At 44.4% G+C, this 16,798-nt stretch overlaps 1 protein-coding gene across 1 annotated transcript in view; it reads right to left on the bottom strand.

The window, feature by feature from the left end:
* The window catches only part of TYRO3 (TYRO3 protein tyrosine kinase), a 239,960-nt gene that overhangs the window by 123,279 nt on the left and 99,883 nt on the right, over window positions 1–16,798 (bottom strand). Inside the window, exon 6 of the mRNA XM_073586473.1 lies at window positions 8,770–8,885. Coding sequence (XP_073442574.1) covers window positions 8,770–8,885 — 116 coding nt within the window. The remainder of the gene's footprint in view (window positions 1–8,769; window positions 8,886–16,798) is intronic.

Below are 16,798 nucleotides of genomic sequence, written 5' to 3'. Positions count from 1 at the left end.
TGCGCACGTATGTGCAAAAAAAGCATGCGCTTTTTTAAAAAATGCACCAAAACCCGCCAAAAATGCACACAAATGCATGATGTGTTTTTTTCATGCGTTTGTGTGCGCAAAAAACGCGCAGCAAAAAAACGCAAGCGTGAATGTAGCCTTAGATGGAGGTAGTGCATTTACAGCCTCCTACTCCTCTGGTGTCTGTTGCAGGACCATTAGTATCCATACAACCGTGGAGACCAGGCTCCAGTTCATGCGCTCTCACTGGAGATGAGCCTTTCCTCTCTGCTCAATACTCCTTGCTTCTTCTCCACGTCTGCACACTTCACCCTCCTCACACTAACTAACCACTCCTCCCTCTTGCCCTCAGAGAGCACTCCTCCCCTTAATTCCGGTTCAGAGTCCCCCCTGCTGGCCTGGAGTGGAACTGTGTTGCATGTATAGGTTAACTGCGAGAGAGACCCTTCATTGCTTCCAAGTATGACATCACCCTCCCAGGAGGAAGGCAATGCCATTGTGGTGACCATACTCCTGGGGGCGCCACACCTATCCATCCATACTAATCCTATAGTTATATGGTAAATAAAGACACAGTCAGAATAAAGTCCTTTAATTGAAATAATCAAACAGACTCCTTTATTGAATCTTAATTTACCATACTTACTGCATCGCCTAATCCCCGAATCCCTTGATCTCATGCAACAAAAATAAAATAATAAACCAACATAAATACTTCCTGTCCGACGTAGTCCATTTACTGAGTGTCCCACAATGATCACACATGTAGAACAGTCACATCGGTGCCGCAAGTGAGTACCGAAGCTGATTAGCTGATGAACTCTGGTGAACTCTCACGGCGACGCAGCGATACACTATGGGAGGGATCACCTCCTGTCAGTGTATCACTGGAGGCCAGGTAGAGCAGTCACATCTCCAGATGTAACTGTTCTACACATGAAATCGTCGTGGGACAATCTGGATTACCTGGACTATGGCGGACAGGGAGTATATGTTGGTTTATTATTTTATTTTTGTTGCAGGAGACGCAGGCGTTGGTGATTAGGTATTTGATGAGCATGAATTTTTTTATGTTTTACAATTGAACACAGGCGCCGGATGATGGGACTACTGTCCCATCATCGGCTCATGCTGTCACTGTTATATGTGACAGCAGACATAGCCGGATGGGAGTAGTAGTCCCATCAGACAATGCCTGGCTACACACACACACACACACAGACACCCGCAGACAGACACAGACAGGCACAGACATATTCTCCGCCCACACACTCTTCCTCCTTCCTTTCTGAAGCATTTTTGGCAAGCAAATCCACAGCAAATCTGCAAACCTTTTTACACCTGCGGTTTAGCTGCGGATTTGACTGACTCAATGTAAGTCAATGGGTGCAGAAACGCTGCAGATCCGCAAAAAGAATTGACATGCTGCGGAAAATAAAATGCTGAGAACTAGGATGGAATTTTTAGCAGCATGTGCACACCAATTCTAGATTCCCATTGATTAACATTGCTTGAGCAATCCTTTGCAGATTTGGTGCATTTCCATGCAGAAAAACCGCTGTGGATCTGCAACACATCCGCAAAGTGTGCACATACTTATTCTCCAGCAAAACATTGTTGTCAACAGCACATCTCCTTCTATTACCTGGATGTCCTGATGACAAAATGCAAACTGTCAGGCACTTAGCACTTGTTGAGGGTATAAATCTAAGTGAGCCTTAAAGGCTAGGTACAGATTTATTTTTAATGGTTCATTTGCTTCCTAAATGTAAAGGTACGTAACTTCATAAATAGTCTTGACTAAAAATGTTCTACTATTTTGCTGCTGTAAAGAATCTGAATACTTTTGCAAAACTGATACAAGTTTCTGCTCCCCTGCCTTCTTCTCTCAGTGTTCAGGAAGGTAAGGGGGCTGTACACAGTTCCCAAGAGCAGAGAGAGGAAATTATCTACAGTCTCAGAGAGGGTAGAAATCCCCCCCCCCCCACTACAGATAAAGAGAAATGCACAAAGAAGAAGAAATAGGTTAAGGATATAAGCTGTGCTGGTGTTTGAACTAAAGACAGCAGGAAACACAAAGACCTTATACCCAGCCTATATTACTGGGAGGGACGATCCTATAAGGAGAAAATCTGAAACTTGGATCAGGTTGCAAACAATTAATGGGTCTGAAAATGAATGATTGGAGACAAAGTTAATGCAATTTTATTAACTAAACGTAACCATTAATGTCACAGGAGTCCATAGGCTTTAAATGATGCATATGAAAGTTGTAGTTTGAGCTAAACGGCCAATCACAAAACTGTCAGCTTAAAATAGTGTGCTCAGTCGCTGCATCGTAAAATGGGGAATTAATTGGTACAAGTCATAAAATTACTTCATTTTAGTACTAAACCACATGCCCTCAATTAAAGCGCAACTTGAAGGGTTTTAATCAAATATTTTTCTCAGTTGGAATTAAATCAATCAATGAACCAGATATCAAATAGTCACTGTTGACAGAACATAATAAAAATGATCAAGAGGAACAGCTATGGAAGTCACTCCTGCTTAGGCTAAATTCTGTACTCCGTGGCTTTAGCAGAAAAACCTATTATAAGACTGCAGGAAGTAAATAGTGAGCCATAATAATAAGCGTAAAAGTGATAATCCGCTTTTGGAGACCAGGGCATTTCAGGAATGCGGTGAACCTTTGGAAAATGTGGAATGTTAATTTGTCACTGTAAAAAAAAAAAAAGACCTGAGGGAGCAATTCAAAATAAAGTAGGTCCACAAGCACCATAGAGCTAGAGAACAGCTGAAGTTTACACGAACTCAATTCAGTTGTTTTTTTTTTCTTTTTTTTTTGGGGTGGAGGCGGGGTGTTTCTTCAGATCTTTTATTAATAGAAAACAAAACAAAAGTCAGAGGTATGATTTCTTTCCAGGTAATAGTGCCACTCTTGTCCATAGGTTATGTCTGGTACTGCAGCTCAAAGAGGTTTCAGTTTAAAAAAAAAAAAAAAAGAATGTAGAGAAGTCAGCCATTTTCTGATGGCACATTTCCTATAAGAAGTTTACTGAGAGAAGTGCACAGGACGGCACAATGAACCTCTATTTATGATATGTGACCTGCTGAATCAGTGAAACTACAGCAAAGTCACGTCTGTGGCCAAGTCCCATTTACTACCTTAATCCACACTGCCTGAATCATTAGATGTGTCCAATTCCTACAAGGCCATGAAATTCTTTTTAACTTTGTTTTTCAGTAGAAATTTCCTGAGGTATATGAAAAAGCCGGTCAAGGATATAACAGAAACTGAAAATCCAATTCCAAAATGGGAATGGAGAATCATAAGGGAACATGTGATTAGAGAGACCATTGGATGAAAGAAAGAAGGTAGAAATGGGAAGAGCTTAAAGGGAATCTGTCAGCAGGTTTTTGCCATGTAATCTGAGAGCATTATGATGTAGGAACTGAGACCCTGATTCCAGGGATGTGCCACTTGCTGGTCTACATGCTGTCATTTTGATACAAATGACAGTTTTCTCTGCTTCAGATCTAGCAGAGCTCTAAATGCTGAGCTGTGTATAACCCCGCCCACACCACTAATTGGCAGCTTAATGTCAATATAGAGTGCACACAGAAAGCTGCCAATCAGTGGTGGGGGGCGTGGTTACACAGAGCAGTTGACTAGGAGGCACATGACACCTAGTCCTGCAGTGATAATCTCCTGCTGATAAAATACTAATTTTATTGAAACAAAACAAAACACAGCCTAGTAAGCAACACATTGCTGGATTCAGGGTCTCAGCCCAATTATAGTAATAAAAATTATTATGCTTTATCAATTTACAAAAACTTTAAGAAAACTTTTTGTTTGGCTAAACAACCCTCTTAGTTTTATGTTAGTGAATTAGGTTAGAAGAATTTGTAATCCGAAAGAGATAAAACATTTAGGAGCTGATGTTTTGGTTGTTGCAATGTGAAATATAAAAGTATTTTTATCCTCAAGATGGCTGCATGAGTCAGAAACATAAATCTCTGAGTCAGCTCATCCACTGAACCACAGCTAGTTCAGAGGAGAAATAACACATTACCTTCGTTTTGTCTGAATGTAGAACTAATTCCTTCTGCATTATGTGATACATAACTATGACGCAGAGAAATTGATCCGCATTCTGTGTCACAAATGGTTTAGTCTTCACAATTCAGGCACCCTGCAGGTAACTCACAGCTTTCTTGGGACTCCAGAGATGCATTTAATTTAACCTCCTGGGTAATCATTATAGGCTGGGGTCACATTCGCGAGAAACTCGCACGAGTCTCGCATCTCAATACCCGGCACTCAGGATCGGAGCGCTCAACTGCATAGAAATACCTGCAGACACACACTCTGGTCCCGAGTGCCGGGTATTGAGATGCGAGACTCATACAAGTTTCTTGCAAGTATGATCCCGGCCTTACCCCAGTGACCAGCGCCATTCTTCTCTGTGATGTTACCACTCTGCAGACTGGCTGGCTCATTATGCATTCTGCAAAGAGTGTGATTGGACTTGGCCCATTCTCAGAGTGGGCCCACAAGGATCTCTGGGCGATCATCAATACAGTAAAAGGGGTTGTCCGGATTAGGCTAAAAGTCTGCAGACTTGTGAATCCTCAATCGCGCAAACTGCTCGCTGTCAGGATTCTCTGGTGCCGACTAAGGAACAGGCAGTCATGTGACCACAAGCAATTTGCATTCTTCCAGCCTCATTACAACTAGACATGTCTGGTCTCATTCAATACACTTGCACTGAGCAAGGCCCTGAATGTCTAGTCAACATGTGACCGCATGCATGTAAATCACATACTTGCAGTCATGTGTCTGGCGTTTCTCGCTCTGCTAAACAGGCCTACTTCACAACCCTCGTATCTTCCCTATCTTACAACCCCAAACAGTTATTCAAAAATTTTAACTCCCTCCTCCGCCCACCACTACCTCCTCCAACCTCCCTCATCTCTGCCGAGGACTTTGCCACACTTCAAAAACAAGATTGACCAAACAAGGCAAGTCTTCATCACTCAACCACCACAACCCCTTTGTATACCAGACCAATGCCCAAAGCCCATAACGTCACTCTCCAACATCACTGAAGGGGAGCTTAATCGCCTCTTCTCCAAATCGCACCTCACAACCTGTGCACTTGACCCCATCCCACCTCCTCCCCAACCTCACCACCTCACTTATCCCATCCCTAACCCACCTCTTCAACCTATCACTAACGTCCAGTACCTTCCCTTCTGCTTTCAAGCATGCCACAATCACGCCTATCCTTAAAAAGCCAACCCTCGACCCAACCGCTATGTCCAGTTATCGCCCAATATCATTGCTTCCATTCGCTTCCAAACTCCTGGAACAGCATGTCCACGCTGAACTTTCCTCCCACCTATCATCTAACTTGCTCTTTGACAATCTACAATCTGGTTTCCGCCCCCATCACTCCACTGAGACAGCCCTGACCAAAATTACTAACGACCTACTTACAGCCAAATCAAATGGACAATACTCTATACTCCTGCTTCTAGACCTGTCCGCTGCATTTGACACAGTTGACCACTGCCTCCTACTACAGATCCTCTCCTCCTTCGGCATCAAAGGCCTTGCCCTATCCTGGATCTCCTCATACCTTTCCAACCGCACATTCAGCGTCTCCCACACCACCTCCTCATCCCACCCTCTCTCTGTTGGAGTCCCCCAAGGCTCTGTTTTAGGACCCCTACTCTTCTCAATCTATACACTTGGTCTGGGGCAACTCAAAGTCCCACGGATTCCACTACCACCTTTATGCTGATGACACTCAGATCTACCTCTCTGGCCCAGACGTCACCTCTCTGCTGTCCAGAATCCCAGAGTGTCTATCAGCCATATCCTCCTTCTTCTCCTTTCGCTTCCTCAAACTAAATGTAGACAAATCTGAACTCATCATCTTTCCGCCATCTCACAGATCTTCTTTACATGACCTAGCTATAACAATTAATGACATCACACTTTCCCCAGTACCAGAAGTCCGCTGCCTCGGAGTAACCTTTGACTCTGCCCTGTTCTTCAAACCGCACATTCAAGCTTTCAACCTCCTGTTGCCTCCAGCTCAAAAATGTTTCCAGAATCCGTCCTTTCCTCAACCCTCAGTCTACTAAAATGCTTGTGCATGCCCTCATCATCTCCCGCCTCGACTACTGCAACATCCTTTTCTGTGGTCTCCCTGCTAACACCCTCGCACCTCTCCAGTCCATCCTTAACTCTGCCGCCCGACTAATTCATCTCTCTCGTCGCTACTCCTCCGCTTCTCCCCTTTGCAAATCTCTTCACTGGCTCCCATTCCCTCAGCGTATCCAGTTCAAATGACTAATACTGACCTACAAGGCCATCTATAACCTGTCTCCCCCATATGTCTCTGAACTAATCTCCCAATACCTTCCCTCACGTAATCTCCGGTCCTCCTAAGACCTCCTTCTCTCCTCTACACTTATTCGCTCCTCACCCAACCGCCTCCAGGACTTCTCCCGAATAGCCCCTATTCTCTGGAATTCTTTGCCCCAACAAGTCCGACTATCAACCACATTTGGATCCTTCAGACGGAACCTGAAAACCCACCTCTTCAAGAAAGCCTACAGCCTGCAATGACCCCGCTACCTCCTTCTCTCTCACCACTACCGGTGATATCACCTCAACAAACACCGGAACTGCTGCAACCCACCAACCTACTGTCTCCTTCCCCACCATCCTGTAGCATGTAAGCCCAAAAGGGCAGGGTCCTCTCTCCACTCTATATCAGTCTGTCATTGTAAGTTTGTTTACTGTAAGTGATATCTGTAATTTGTATGTAACCCCTTCTCATGTACAGCACCATGGAATCAATGGTGCTATATAAATAAATAATAATAATAATAATAATAATAATGGTGAGGATTCACAAGTCTGCAGTCACATAGAGTGCCTTCGACTTGTTGCCTACGGCCAGACAACCCCTTTAAACCATGTGGCAGAGTAGTGAGCTGTGGTCTCCTTGCCCTACCACTCTCCATTCTGCAGTCTGCATATCACTTTATGTATCAGTAAGGAAGGGGCACACAAAGTGTATCAGCATCCCGGCACAGGGGGCATGATGATGTTACCACGTCACTCCGCCTGCCCCAGGACACTTGCGGTTCCTGTGTATGTGTGAGAATATGGGATTACATGAATGTGGGGGGTTTTTTGCGCTTGTTTTTTTGGGGAGCTCACAGATGGCATTTATAATGTCTGGGGAGCAATTGTACTGTCTAAAGGGCACTAGGAGGGCATTATTACTTTGTAGGGCACTAATTGGAGTACTGTTACTAAGCCACTGAGCAAGTGCAGTAATAGGAACAAATAGGGCACAAATAGGCTCAAAATTGTTGTATCATCAGTCTGGGAAGTTTTTGTAGGTTGGGAACAGTGCTGGCAATGTGAGAAATTAAATGTGTCTAGATTATAACATCTGCAGAGGAGTCCTGGTTGGAAGAAGGAGCTGTCATGTCGGTCTGGGCCATATGGAAAACGCAGGAAATGTGAACGACTGCATCAGAAAGAATGTCAGCTGTGCGTCACTATGACTGTGCTGTAGTCACTAACTTGGTTTGCTGAAATGGTATCTACCACTATCCGGTCACTGTCTGGAGTATTGGTTTTAGTATTCTGATTTTTTTTTTCAGCAACAGCATGGTCGTCCAATGAGGTGCCCACTAGTGGTGAGCAAACGTGCTGGGATAACGTGTTATCTGAGCATGCTCAGGTGCTGAGCAAGTGACTTTTGGCGTGCTCAAATAATATGTTTGAGTCCCTGTGCTTGCATGTCTCGCGGCTGATCGACAGCCACAACACACACTGATTGCCTGTTTGTTAGAGAATCCATGCAGGTGTTGTGGCTGTCTATCAGCCACAAGATATGCATCCACGGGGACTCAAACATATTATTCTAGCACGCTGAAGACACTCGCTCAGCACCCGAGCATAGCACCTTATCCCAGCACGATCGCTCATCACTAGTGGGCACACATACCCACTATAATTATGGTGCATCTTTATAATTGCTAGGTTAGAGGCTCATCAGATGTGTTTTACCCTCCCTGCTGAGCCCATGCCTTGGTATAGACCACCTAAAAAGATTAAATACATGTTTCTACATTAATAGTTTAGACTTGAAAGACTAAGACTTCTGTGACTGATTGCACTTCAAGTGACAGTGTGGGGACTAGTGGCACTGAGGAGACTAGTGGCACTGCGGGGCCTTGGATCACTGTGGGGCCTTGGGAAATTGTGGGGCCTTGGGGTACTGTGGGGCCTTGGGGCACTGTGGAGCCTAGTGGCACTGAGGAGACTAGTGGCACTGCGGGGCCTTGGGTCACTGTGGGGACTAGTGGCACTGAGGAGACTAGTGGCACTGCGGGGCCTTGGGTCACTGTGGGGACTAGTGGCACTGAGGAGACTAGTGGCACTGCGGGGCCTTGGGTCACTGTGGGGACTAGTGGCACTGAGGAGACTAGTGGCACTGCGGGGCCTTGGGTCACTGTGGGGCCTTGGGTCACTGTGGGGCCTTGGGTCACTGTGGGGCCTTGGGTCACTGTGGGGCCTTGGGTCACTGTGGGGCCTTGTGACATTGTGGTAGCATTGTGGTTCTTGTTGCCTTTACATAGAATAACCTTTTATAGCTGTGAATGCCAAGTCTTAAAATAGTGCAACCTTAATAGAGAAGCTTCAGAGAGCTGCAATATTACCTGCATTGTGCAAGCGAGGAGCGGAGAATAGTTGTCAAACCCTGGGCTCCAGGTCACTGCTGCCGTGCTGCTTTTCACCTCATCTACTCTCAATTTGTATGGTGGATGTGGCAATCCTGTAGAAGAGAAAAATGGACATTGAAAACCAGATCATGTGATATTTTAATATATGTCACAAGATGAGTAACATTGTTTTGGATATTCACTAACACATTTGACAGTAGACATATAGCAGAACGTAATAAAACCTTGGTGCAACGGCTGCCCCATCCAAATGGGGGTTTATGGTCTGGGTATGTGCGAGCAGGTCTACATTTTCTCCGATTGTCAGTTTTTTAAATGTGCAAGATTAAACAGAACTACAGATTTGAACCTGATAATAAAAGGGTCTCAAGTTCCTTGAAAATGTCAAGAAGGGCGTCCTAAAGTCCACTGTGAGAATGGAGCGTCAGCGAGCATGCGTGACCACTGCTCCATTCACTGTCGACTGCAGTGGGGTCACACATGCGTGATACCGCTCATCAAACATTGTGCACCCTGTTCTCATAATCGGTGAGTGTCTGGAAAGCGGGACATACATTTATTTGGGTCCGGCTAGAAATCATGCATTTATCACCTTTTTGTCCAGTATGGAAACTTATAAAACTTTGCAAATCACTTTAATAAGGAATTGCTCTTCATTCCTGTTAAAAAAAAAAAAAAAAAAAAATACATGCAAGTGGCTTCCAATCTGCTGTTTTTCCCAGTCTGTTTAGCTGCATTGATTAGAACATATTCATTTGGAGTACTGATGATGGCAGTGAAAGGATCAGTGCCTGTCTCCTCTGATTAGTGCTGTGTATATCAGAACTATCTTCTCTATCAGCTTTTCCCCCTAGAGTTAGTGAGACACGGATGCTGATCTGACCCATCACTACCATCATCTGTACTCCAAATAAGTACATTCTGATAAATGCAGCTGGAGGCAGGGAAATAGATGGGGGGAAAAGCAGGGGTTTGGAAGCCACTTACATGGTATTTTCTTTTTCACAGTAATGAAGGACTTTTTAGCGAATGGCATCACTGCAAGTCTTAAAAAAATGTAGAAAAGGTCAGTTACTTATTAAAGTAATTTTGCCCAGCATGAAAAGTTATGAAATTTTCAAAACACTTTATTAGGGGGATTTATTTGTGCTCCTGTGAAAAACAATTACATGTAAGTTGTTTCCAGACCCCTATTTTCCCCAGTCTATTTGGGCTCCTTCACCTTTAATGATATCAGTACATTCTCATATGGAGTACAGATGATGGCAGTGAAAGGATCAGCACTTGTGTCTTACTAACTGGGGATCAACTGCTGCAGGAGATTGTTTTGATAAACCCAACACTTGTCGGAAGACACAGGTGCCGATCCTTTCAATGTCATCATCTGTACTCCAAATGAGTGCGCTCTGATAGCAGTGCAGCTGAAGGCAGGGAAATAGACTGGAGAAAAGCAGGGATTTGGAAACAACTTACATGCAATTTATTTTTTCACAGGAATGAAGATAAATCCCTAAATAAAGTGATCTTAAAGTTTCATAACTTTTCATTATTTATACTTTTTTTTTCATAAAAGTTCAGTTACTTTGTAAAGATTTACAGTGATGTCACCCACTAAAAAGTCCTTCATCAGGCTTAAAAAACACACCGTGTCCCTAGTGTTAACCACCATCACTGTTCAATCGGATTTTCACTGGCCCTGAATCTAGATCTGCATTTTTATGTAAAGTTTCTGTACTCCCTGGCGCTTTCATGTTTAATTGTACTGGGTCACAGTAGTTTTGACAGCTGTCGAATTCTGCCATTAGATTCATGACCAAGTAGATCAGGATGAACAGATTACAAGTCTTTCATATGTGAGAGATCTGAGATTTATATCAAATGCAGTTCCCATTAGAGTGTAGAGTGAGAGTGTACATATCACACAGTGTGTAGGCAGACAGCGGGGACATCAGAAACTTTCAGCATTGTTAGCTTTATGCCTAGGGGATGGATGTCTACAAGTGCTGCCGGTTGCACAGATCAGTGGCTCACCCACTTTCTTCAGCTCTGACCTAGATTCTCTTTGTCTTCATCCATAACCACACAGAGGAAGCATGGACGTGCATAACAATCAGCAGCTCGGGCAATGCTTGAAGGTTTTTTGTTTTTTTTTATTCTCGGACTTAAATTCCATCTCGGAAACTCTTTCCCAGCCATTAGGTGCTGAGCGCGCTATCCTTGGGTATAACTCCACACAAAAAAAAAGCTCTAATTGGGTCTACGCATCTGTTCCCCAGTATTATATGTCTTCAGTTAAAAATCTCTTTGGATCTTTCAGACTTTATATCTGCTGCCATAAAAAGGCATTTTACTTCCTCTATATCATTAAACGTCTTTAAGCTGTGCCCCTTCATGGCCGGTAGGGATCCATTGAATCAGATTTAAAAAAAAAGTCAATTTAATTAAGGCTAAAAATGGGAGATCCAATTTGTGTTTCCCATTCCAAACATAGACATGCAAGCAGGGCTGAGCATGCAGGTTTACAGCGACGGGGAGTACTGTACACGTTAATAGGCTGATCCCACTGAAATCGATAGTTTGGAAAACTTTTATGTAAAGTGTTTTGCTGGTTTAACAGTGTAGAACAGCTAGCAGGATATTAAAGGGGCTGTCCAGGCTCGGGGTACAAGTCTGCACTCACTCTATGCATCCTCATAAAGTGCCCAGTGCGCGCTGTCAGGATTCTTGAGTGCCAGAGGAGGCGGGTGCATGACCTCAATTATGTTATTTGCATACAAGTCAAGTGCCAACTAGACGTGAGCCGGCTCGCTCAATCTAGTCGGGATGGGGCAGGAAATATGCAAATCACATACTTGTGGTCACGAGACCGCCCACTCCCGGCGACAGCTTCAGAGAATCCTGACAGTGCGCAATGTGCTCTTTGTGAGGAGTCACAAGTCTGCCTTCACTTAAAGTCACCCATTAGATTGTTGGCTGAGCCCACCGGCTCGGCCAACTTCTATCCAATGTAGATGATGACTTTTACAATATAAAGTATCAGTAGCCATCTTATTATCATCACAAGCCAGAATCAAAAAGGACAACTGAAACCTGTATATAGATACCACGGATTCCACCATCCACTATAGATCACAGCTCACCTTCTCCCCTCCCTGCATAGGTCGTAGAAACAGCAGAAAAAAAAACTAGTTTTAATTATTAAAATAAGAATGTAGTTGATACAGAAGACTTACAGAAATTGTTCTGCTACCAATATGGGTTATAAGTGTCACTTAAGTTGGTTCCCAAACTGTTACCACTTATTTGCCTGAACTCTCTGCCTCCTGTCACCTTTAAGATTATTGCAAAATCATGAAGCCGCAGTCAAATTAGGGCTACATAAATAATAGACACATGTCTGGGGGACTGTCGAGCCAGGGCTGCGTCTGAAGGACAGGGATAATTTCTTCCAATCAATAATTTGTTTTCCAAATGGAACCCCCCCCCCCCCCAATTTACTGATGATCTCATCAAAACTCACGACTGTCTACGTTACGCGTCCTAAACAAGGACACGCCATCAACGAGAGAGCAGATCTCCTTCTATTCCCAGACTTCATGACCTGCTATTGCTGGCACACAATGTTCTCCAATCCCCTAGGGACAGATACTTTCTGTATTTCTGCTAATTGTTCAGCATGTGATATATTGAGAGATGAGATCGGAGGTAAATGTCGGAATGCCCTGTAATGCTTTGCGATGTTTCGTCCTTCACAGTACAAGAGCATATGAGTCTTACAGATCTCCCAAGTGCCCTGGAGAATAAGCCTGTCCTAATCTGGCACTGTCAGGCTGGTTTCACATTTGCGTTTTTTTCGCGGTATTTTAGCGCTAAATAGCGCATGCGTTTTTTTTTCCTATACTTTGCATGGGATGCGCTTATGTGCGCATACACATGCGTTTGTACGCGTTTTTCCGCGCATGCGTTTTTTTGCGGTATGCGCTCGGGCGCACAAAATGCAACCTGTTGCATTTTTTGTGCGTCCGACTTGCCTCAAAAAAACGCATGCGCGCGCAATGCGTTTTTTTGCAGCAAGACACCCATTATAAGTCTATGGTGAGCATATGTGCGCATTGGCATGCTTATGTATGCGTTTTTTTGCACATGCGTTTTTTTTTACCATTAGTTTAGATAATGGAATTTAGGGGTTTGGGTTAGAGTTAGGGTTAGTTAAGGGGGTTTAGGGTTAGGATCAGGGTATGGTTTGGTTAAGGGTTAGGGTTAGGGTCAGGGTCAGGGTTAGGGTTAGGATCAGGGTATGGTTTGGTTAAGGGTTAGGGTTAGGGTCAGGGTTAGGGTCAGGGTATGGTTTGGTTAAGGGTTAGGGTCAGGGTTAGGGTTAGGGTATGGTTTGGTTAAGGGTTAGGGTTAGGGTCAGGGTTAGGGTTAGGGTATGGTTTGGTTAAGGGTTAGGGTTAGGGTCAGGGTCAAGGTTAGGGTATGGTTTGGTTAAGGGTTAGGGTTAGGGTTAGGGTATGGTTTGGTTAAGGGTTAGGGTCAGGGTCAGGGTTAGTTAGGGTTTGGGTTAGGGTTAAGTATGGTTTGGTTAAGGGTTAGGGTCAGGGTTAGGGTTAGGGTCAGGGTTAGGGTTAGTAAAGTCATGGTTTGGGTTAGTGTGAGGGCCACCTAATGTTTGGAAAAAACGCAAACGCGGTAAAAACGCACTAAAAACGCATACAAACACATAAAAACGCTGCGTTTTTTTCATGCATGCTCATAAAAATGCTTGAAAAAAAACGCAGCAGTTGTATGCTTTTGTATGCGTTTTTTCAATGCGTTTTTTTGCGGGAAAAACGCGCTGCAAAAAAAAGCAAGTGTGAAACTAGCCTCAGAAAGAGATAAAGGGGAAAGTCATTTGGAAATAAGTAAACTATTGTGTGGAAACGGTTCCACAATAAATCCACGTCTGGACTCCTTACAGTAATGGACCATTGAGGCAAACCACGTGGTCCTTCAAAAGTGTGGGATCAGATCTGGTTGGCCCTGACGTCTATGGAGGAATTGCACAGATTCAACGAAAGGGGTTGAAAAGTCACGAAAAGTAAATGCCAAGGTTTAAAACCCAGCACCTTAATGAGGAGGTCGGTGACACAGGTTTATTTGTCTTAAATGTGCACAATGGGATGGAAAACTACTAATAATAAAACGCTATTATTGGTAATACGTCCACACAGATATACGATCATGTGCTTGATTACATTCATCAGCCTAGAGACTCACTCACCCCCCGCAAGGCGTACTTTATCTGCCCTGTTGAGGGTAGATTAAAGTAATGAAGTGCGCAGGCGCCGCGGCAGAAGTAAGGAGGACGTCATCTCTAGAAGATGGGAGGCGCCGGACCGGACCACGACACCCAGCGCCCCCCCGCCCGGTGAGTATAATCTAACTCGTTTTTCTTATCCTTCAGGTTACATCGGGGGCTTATCTACAGCATTACAGAATGCTGTAGATAAGCCCCTGATGGCAGTGGCTGCAGCTCATTGGCCGAAAATGGGGTGACAGATTCCCTTTAAACACTAGAGCTCCCCTAGATTTGAATAAGAAAACAGATTTAAGTTATTATTATTTTTTTTTTTGATATACAGAAATAATTTTTGGGATGTTGCTCTGTAGTTCTGATTTTCATATAATATGTACTTTCCTATATGTGTTGCACCTCATTGATTGGTATGTTTCCAACACTGATTACTCATCAGCTGTTTCACAAATATAATTTCCTCTCCTGAGCAGGATATCAAGTCAGGAGTTTTGTTTTTTACTCATTATGATTAAGACCCGCATATGGGTCGAAACTCGTAAAGTTTTTTTCTCATGTGAGACTAGCTATCCCTTTTTGTCTTGATCTGCAGTCATGTTTTTAAGGGGATTTGAATAAACTTTTTTACAGATCAATAAGATGTGCTGGACAATTATGGATTAACTTGTACATACACCCATGTGCTCAGTCCTACACATGTGCATACACCCATGTGCTCAGTCCTACACATGTGCATACACCCATGTGCTCAGTCCTACACATGTGCATACACCCATGTGCTCAGTCCTACACATGTGCATACACCCATGTGCCCAGTCCTACACATGTGCATACACCCATGTGCTCAGTCCTACACATGTGCATACACCCATGTGCCCAGTCCTACACATGTGCATACACCCATGTGCCCAGTCCTACACATGTGCATACACCCATGTGCTCAGTCCTACACATGTGCATACACCCATGTGCCCAGTCCTACACATGTGCATACACCCATGTGCTCAGTCCTACACATGTGCATACACCATGCGCTCAGTCTTACACATGTGCATACACCCATGTGCTCAGTCCCACACATGTGCATACACCATGCGCTCAGTCTTACACATGTACATACATCCCTGGGCTGAACAATGTCCATGTTTGTCAGGCAACACAGATAATAAAAAGGGGCAGAACGTTGCAGCCTCTGCTTCATGCCGGCAGGGTGCAGCTTTCCGTGCAGACACACACCTATGACTGCTCTGCCACATGTTTAGGTTGGTATACATAATATAAAATAGAGGTATATATCAAAAAATGTAAATTAGCCAGTGCACCATTTTGGGGATCTCTTACGTGAAGCACAGACACATTTGGAGGCAATGTATAACTCTGCAGCCTCGGCTGCTAAGTGTAACATACCCAAAAGGTTCACTTAGCAGAAATGTGTGAGTAAAGAATAATTTTTCAGGGTTTTCACTTTGTGTTGAGTATGTGGGTGGAAAATGGAGTATCTTACATCTTTTATAGAAATGTTCAGTAATAAATCATTGGAAAACTGTGGAAAAATTACAGAACAGAACAATCACTGATCCTTGAAATGTCACTACATATTTCCCATCGGACGCCTGCAATAAAGGACTTGAATTTGGAAATACAACGGGCTCATAGTGGAGGAAGAGAGATGCCTCTAGTTCCTAAAGGATATGTTAATCAAAAAGTTTTTATCTAAGTTCAAAGCAGACTTCATCAGATGTCTTGCAAACATTTTAGAGATAAATACCTGGGTCCTTAATAGTTTTGACACCTGGATTCCTTTGTTGTCAAATTATAGGGAAGGTAAATGGGGCAAATGTTCTTAAGCAGCCACCATAAAGGGGGTTTTACACTAAGCGATATCGCTAGCAATATCGCTAAAACGTCACTGGTTTTGTGACGTTATAGCGATATTGCTAGCGATATCGCTATGTGTGATACTTACCTCCGACCGGCTCCCCCGCTGTCCATCGCTGATCGCGCGAGAATGTCCGGCTCCATTTCTCGTCGGGCGCTTCCTGCTGAGACTTCCTGCTGTGAGACGAGCGACGCGTGGAGGCGGGCGGGAGGACGTCAGGATCGCTGTGTGTGAATGGTAAGTATCGTCCGCTGCGTCGCTGCTGAATCGCTGTGAGGTCTTTCTGTATGAAAGCTCACTAGCGATCATTTAGCGATGCACCAGCGATCCTGACCGGGTGGGATCGCTGGTCGGATCGCTGGTGCATCGCTAAATGTAAAAGGGCCTTTACTCTAGCCAGGCCAGTAGAGGTGAAAAGGTGGCCATCATGTAGGTTGCTTTCATAGTCTAGAGCAGAGGTCCCCAACCTTTCTACCCCTGAGAGCCACATTCAGCTCTGAGAGTGTTGCGAGCCACATTCAGCTCTGAGAGGGTTGCGAGCCATTGTCGGTGAGAAGGTCCCGTCGAGTGTCCGGGTCAGAACCAAGGGGACCGTCACCTGGGTTCCGAGGGAAACTTTCCGGGGGACAGAGTTCGGGGACGGACCATTGTGACAGACAGATAGGCTGGGGGAGGGACCAGTATAAAGGAGGCGGGGAATTCCCGGGACGATGAGTCAGCAGAACGAGACAGAAGAAGCAGGAGATCGTGGGAGCGACTGAGAGCCAGAGCGACTCACCTGAGCCAGGAAGGAGGCCAGAGACAGGAGAGACACTTCCCCTAGACATCAG

Source organism: Dendrobates tinctorius, unplaced genomic scaffold (assembly GCF_039654945.1).
Source record: "Dendrobates tinctorius isolate UK_male_01 unplaced genomic scaffold, ASM3965494v1 ptg000010l, whole genome shotgun sequence".
Taxonomy (NCBI): Eukaryota; Metazoa; Chordata; class Amphibia; order Anura; family Dendrobatidae; genus Dendrobates; species Dendrobates tinctorius.
Note: the sequence above shows the minus strand (reverse complement) of the source record. Positions and strands in the feature narration are given on the sequence as shown.